We start from the raw sequence: 6,000 nt of genomic DNA, 5'->3' as shown, positions 1-6,000 counted from the left end.
TTGACTGGGTAGTTATTGATACTGACATTCGGTATTAAGAATGGGATTCAATCTTGAACAGAATTTATTTTAAAGGTAAATGAATGATATTGCTTACTTTCCTGTCTTTTGTTGCAATTTCCAGTGTTTATTGCTGTTCAGAAATGACAAAAACCCAGATGAATGTAAACGAATGTTTGTTTGAGCTAGTACAGTGTCGCTGAGTAATGACAATGTGATTTAATTTTCAGATCATTATGCTGAGGTTCTGCAGTGCAAAGTGAATTGTGAGCATGATTTAACTCCAATCGTTGGTGGGTTTTTCGTGGAGAAGTTTGTTGCTACAATGTACCACTATTTGCAGTTCACTTATTATAAACGTGAGTAAACGGCTGGTAAATCGGGTTTGAGGAGTGGTGCTGGTTTAAAACAATTATATACACAGAATTGGCTGCAAATGTCATACAAGTGACCAAGTACATCTCTGCTGATGTCCAGTCGCTTCTCTCAAGTAAAGATGGAGTTCACAATGTGAGCTCCCAGGGCAATGACGGTGAGTTTCCGCTGAGCTTGTACCAGGGTATCTAACCGGCATCTGTAGATCCTGGTGTGGCACTGGATTTAATGTGGCCAATAAACCTGCAAGGGCAGGCTGGAGTTTGGCTCGCAGGATGCAGCACATCAGGAAGGCCCCTTCTTGGATATCAACCGTGGCTCTCTGACCTCTGCCATAAGGTCATGGGTTCAAGCCCACATAATCAAGGTTGACATTTCTCTATTATTGAGGGAGCGCTGCATTGTCGGAGGGGCAGTACTGAGGGAGCGCTGCACTGTCGGGGGGGCAGTACTGAGGGAGCGCTGCACTGTCGGGGGCAGTACTGAGGGAGCGCCGCACTGTCGGAGGGGCAGTACTGAGGGAGCGCCGCACTGTCGGAGGGACAGTACTGAGGGAGCGCTGCACTGTCGGGGGCAGTACTGAGGGAGCGCCACACTGTCGGAGGGGCAGTACTGAGGGAGCGCTGCACTGTCGGAGGGGCAGTACTGAGGGAGCGCCGCACTGTCGGAGGGGCAGTACTGAGGGAGCACTGCACTTTCGGGGGCAGTACTGAGGGAGCGCTGCACTGTCGGGGGCAGTACTGAGGGAGCGCCACACTGTCGGAGGGGCAGTACTGAGGGAGCGCTGCACTGTCGGAGGGGTTGTACTGAGGGAGCGCCGCACTGTCGGAGGGGCAGTACTGAGGGAGCGCTGCACTGTCGGGGGCAGTACTGAGGGAGCGCTGCACTGTCGGAGGGGTTGTACTGAGGGAGCGCCGCACTGTCGGAGGGGCAGTACTGAGGGAGCACTGCACTTTCGGGGGCAGTACTGAGGGAGCGCTGCACTGTCGGAGGGGCAGTACTGAGGGAGCGCTGCACTGTCGGGGGCAGTACTGAGGGAGCGCTGCACTGTCGGAGGGGTTGTACTGAGGGAGCGCCGCACTGTCGGAGGGGCAGTACTGAGGGAGCACTGCACTTTCGGGGGCAGTACTGAGGGAGCGCTGCACTGTCGGAGGGGCAGCACTGAGGGAGCGCTGCACTGTCGGGGGCAGTACTGAGGGAGCGCTGCACTGTCGGGGGCAGTACTGAGGGAGCACTGCACTGTCGGTGGCAGTAGTGAGGGAGGGCTGCACTGTCGGAGGGGGCAGTACTGAGGGAGGGCTGCACTGTCGAGGGGCAGTACTGAGGGAGCGCTGCACTGTCGGAGGGGCAGGACTGAGGGAGCGCTGCACTGTCGGAGGGGCAGGACTGAGGGAGCGCTGCACTGTCGGAGGGGCAGTACTGAGGGAGCGCTGCACTGTCGGGGGCAGTACTGAGGGAACGCTGCATTGTCGGAGGGGCACTACTCGGGGAGCGCTGCATTGTCGGAGGGGCAGTACTGAGGGAGCGCTGCACTGTCGGAGGGGCAGTACTGAAGGATAAATATTAGCCAGGACAATGGGGAGAGCAGCCCCTGCTCCCCTTCAAACAGTGCCATGGGATCTTTTACATCCACCTGAGAGGGCAGATGGGGCCTCAGTTTATCATCTTATCCAAAAGACAGCACCTCCGACAGTGTAGCACTCCCTTGGTACTACACTGAAGTGTCAGCCCAGATATTGTGCTCAAGTCTCTGGAGTGGGACTTCTGATTCTGAGGTGAGAATGGTAGCACTGAACCATGGCTGACACTGTTGTACGGAGGAAGTTGGCTCAGGCGTGGAGACGGACCACTGTGGCGAGGGGAGAGTTACCCATGTGAAAATACACCCCAACAACGGGTTGGTAGTTTGAAGGGGGGAAAGGAAAGGGCAGGAAAATTGGCAATGAAATATAATAATCGAAGGTGTCCCCATTGAGCACAATAAAAGCATCAGGATAAGGTATACTGTGACTTCCATTATATGCTTTAAATAACCTCCTTATCTCCACACCTCTCAGCAGTTTGAGTCAGTCCCCTCCTTCAGATACATTGGGGTAAATCAGATTTATTTTACAAAATGGATTCATGTTCTTTGAGTCTCCTTTCCTTAGAGCCCCAATTTCTGGCATCAACCTTTTCCTCTTCAAACTCTCGCCATTATGTTAAGCAGTCAACCTCCTTTCTCCTGTGATTCACAAGAACACGTTTCGAGTAAGCACGAGACTTCATAGTGTAGTATACGGAACAGATTTTATTGATGCGCAGTAAAGGTGGTGGGTCTTTAACTGTATACGGAGAATGGATATTCGGTTTCTGTATCTTTCGCGTACACTCTGACAAACTGTTGAAAACCATGTTCCTTTATACACCATATTTTGACTGCATCAAAGGAAAATGCCATAGATAAGCCTGTATGATGTATCTATTTCCCAAATCCTTTGAAAATAGAATATCCATGTCAACAGTTTGCAATTATCTACCTCACTTCCCCTACATGAGACTTCCTGATGTGACATTTGCTAGCATCATTGAAGTAAAAGCTGCACCAACTGCTATCTGTATCGAATGGATTCTTACTACCCTGTTTATTACCCTAAAATGAAACCACTCATGGCTGACGTCATTGCAAACACTTATTCCCTTACACAAGCACTTTACATCTCAGAAACAAGCAATGCGTTGCTTTTACCACCCTTCAAAGCCATCCTGCTTATATCTTGGGAAGCCTGTTAATCCAAGATACAAAGAAATTCGACTGTTAACCCTTAACTCCCCAAGATGTCCAACACACTTCAGGGTAGGGTCCATTTAGTGAAAATGGTCTGTTTGCTCTTTGTAACCAGATGTTGTATTTAATTAGTCTTTATCTTCAGGTTCCTTGATGATCTATGATTTAAACGCATATGCTGAACATTTACGTAGGGTTGAAATTCCTCTTTGAATGAATTTCTAGACTTTGTGAAAATGAACAGCAGCAAGAGATCCTCTGATACTAAAAGCCTTGGAGAGAGTTTCCCCTCACTGGTCAATCTGAGTTTGTTGCTAATAGACATTCGGGGAGATGTTGAGTGTTCAGACCAGTACAGTCTACAGACATTTCAGATACATTGGGGTAAATCGGATTTATTTTACAAAAATGGATTCATGATTAACCATGTTTCTCTCCACATTGCCTGGGTCCTTTTGTTCACACTTACCACAAATCAAAGTGATTATTGTGCAGAATGCACTGCGCTGCCTGAAAGGGCGGTGGAAGCAGAGTCAGTAATAGCTTTCAAAAGGGAATAGGATACATGAAGGGGAAAGTTTTGCAGGGCTATGCGGAAAGAGCACGGGGGAGTGGGACTAATTGGGTCGCTCTTTCAAAGAGCTGGCACGGGCACGATGGGCCGAATGGCCCCGCTATGTCATTCTATGAACACAAGTTTCCTGTAACTCAAGGACTCGTAGTCATGATTGAAAAAGATAAAGACTCATTTTTCTATAGTTCCTTTATCTTCAATGTCTCCAAGCACCTCGCATACAATGAATTACTTTGGAACAGTGAGGGTAAATCTTGACTTGCAATGACGTAAATCAGGTGATAGCAAATCAGCTGCCCGTTTTACACCTCCCCCGATTGACTTCGGTTGAAATAAAAATGGAGAACGATGTAGAACGGGCTGCCGACTCGATATTGACACTGTGTGTAACACTGGGTGCGACATGATGTAACATTGAGCCCCTGCACCATGTAAATCTAATGCTGCTGCCTTAACTGTGACCTGTGTGTTTTTGCAGTCAACAACATGAAGAATGCAGCCCCTTGTGTAGTGACCTACTTGCTGTTTGACCCTGAGGACTCGGTGATGAAACAGAATTTGGTGTATTACCAATACCATAAGGACAAGTGGGGCCTGACCGAGGAAGATTTCCTGCCCAGACCAGTACGTTAACAGCTGTGAAAACACGTGCAGCTAACCTGAACTTGATTGGAGGGGAGGGGAGGGGTGTCATTGGAGAGAAAAGAATATAGAATTATGTTGTTTCATATCAATAATTTATTTTTCAGAACACAAAAATGTCAGACAGAAAATGATCCACTGGTCCATGCAGCCTATCCCATACAACAGTGATGCCTTGAGCATCACAATATTTACACTCCCCTCCCCACCCCATCTGGAAGCAATATAACCTCCCTTTTGAGAGGTGATAAAAAACAGATAACGACTCAGGCTGATTAGGGGGTAAAAAAATCTGGAAAATTCCTCTCTGGACCCCCCCCTTAGGTGATCAAAACTAGTCCAGGAGATGACATCGGCCGTGATTAATGTTACACAGCACCTACCTCCTGTACGAGGTGATCTCCGCCCCAGCCAGAAACAGGTCCAGCTCTCGCTCGAAGGAATTCAGTGAATCGCCGTTTACCGCACGCGATGGCAGCCTGTTCCAGAGATCCACTATTAGAGTTATACAGCACAGAAAGAGGCCCTTCGGCCCATCGTGTCTGCGCCGGCCATCAAGCCCTGTCTATTCTAATCCCATTTTCCAGCATTTGGTCCGTAGCCTTGTATGCTATGGCGTTTCAAGTGCTCATCCAAATGCTTCTTGAATGTTGAGGGTTCCTGCCTCTACCACCCTTTCAGGCAGTGAGTTCCAGATTCCAACCACCCTCTGGGTGAAAAAGTTTTTCTTCAAATCCCCTCTAAACCTCCTGCCCCTTACCTTGAAACTATGCCCCCTGGTTATTGACCCCTCTGCTAAGGGGAAAAGTTCCTTTCTATCTACCCTATCTATGCCCCTCATAATTTTGTACACCTCAATCAGGTCCCCCCTCAGCCTTCTCTGCTCTAAGGAAAACAACCCCAGCCTGTCCAGTCTCTCTTCATAGCTGAAGCTGGGAAAAGATCCACCTCCTAAAAATCTAACCTAGTTGTGGGCTTGCATAACTTGAGATTGTGATCCCTGGACCTCCCTACTCATTGGATAAGGTGCACGTTAAAACAAAACTGTCTACTCAAACATAATCTATTCCCTTCATCATCTAATAAACAGCAGTCAAATCACCCCTAACTCTACGCTTCTCTAAAGTGTAGAGTTCCAGCTCTTGTAGCCTATTTTGCCAACAAAGATGCTTCAAACTGGGAATCAATCTTGTGTCCCTCCTTGCGCACCTTTTCCAAAGCCTCAATATCACCCACCATGTGTGGAGACCAAAACTGGACACAGTATTCTAACTGAGGCCTAACCAAGGTCTTGTAAAAAGACAATATACAGTAAACTCTTGTTTAAACGGCACTTAATCATCCGGAATTCTTTAATAACCGGTAATCTTGCCGAATCCATCCATTTTTCATTTTTCCGAGTCAGAGTTTCCCGCGGTGGCTGAGTTAGTCCGTGGTTTTTTTTTTGTGTTAAAAATTGCCTACCTTTCTGTTATCTGAAATTTTTCATCAACTGGCACCATCCCGGTCCCGGAGGTGCCGGATACGAAAAAGTTTACTGTAGTATGCTTTGTCTTCAAGTGAATTGTCCTGTGAATACACCCCAACACCCTATTTTCACCCCAACACCCTATAACAGTATTTGGCAGAATCTCGTCAGTGT

At 48.0% G+C, this 6,000-nt stretch overlaps 1 protein-coding gene across 2 annotated transcripts in view; it reads left to right on the top strand.

The window, feature by feature from the left end:
• Positions 1-200: 200 nt before the first annotated feature.
• Positions 201-6,000, top strand: part of LOC147115318 (cartilage-associated protein-like) — a 17,538-nt gene continuing 11,738 nt past the window's right edge. For both annotated transcript variants that reach the window (XM_085993757.1, XM_085993756.1), the window contains exons 1-2: positions 201-359; positions 4,195-4,340. In XM_085993757.1, the coding sequence (XP_085849883.1) occupies positions 326-359; positions 4,195-4,340 (180 nt within the window). In that variant the 5' untranslated portion in view covers positions 201-325. The remainder of the gene's footprint in view (positions 360-4,194; positions 4,341-6,000) is intronic.

This window comes from Somniosus microcephalus, chromosome 7, assembly GCF_052327205.1.
Source record: "Somniosus microcephalus isolate GS21.2 chromosome 7, FLI_Smic_1.0, whole genome shotgun sequence".
In the NCBI taxonomy this organism is placed as follows: Eukaryota; Metazoa; Chordata; class Chondrichthyes; order Squaliformes; family Somniosidae; genus Somniosus; species Somniosus microcephalus.
This window is presented reverse-complemented; position numbering and strand designations above follow the sequence as displayed.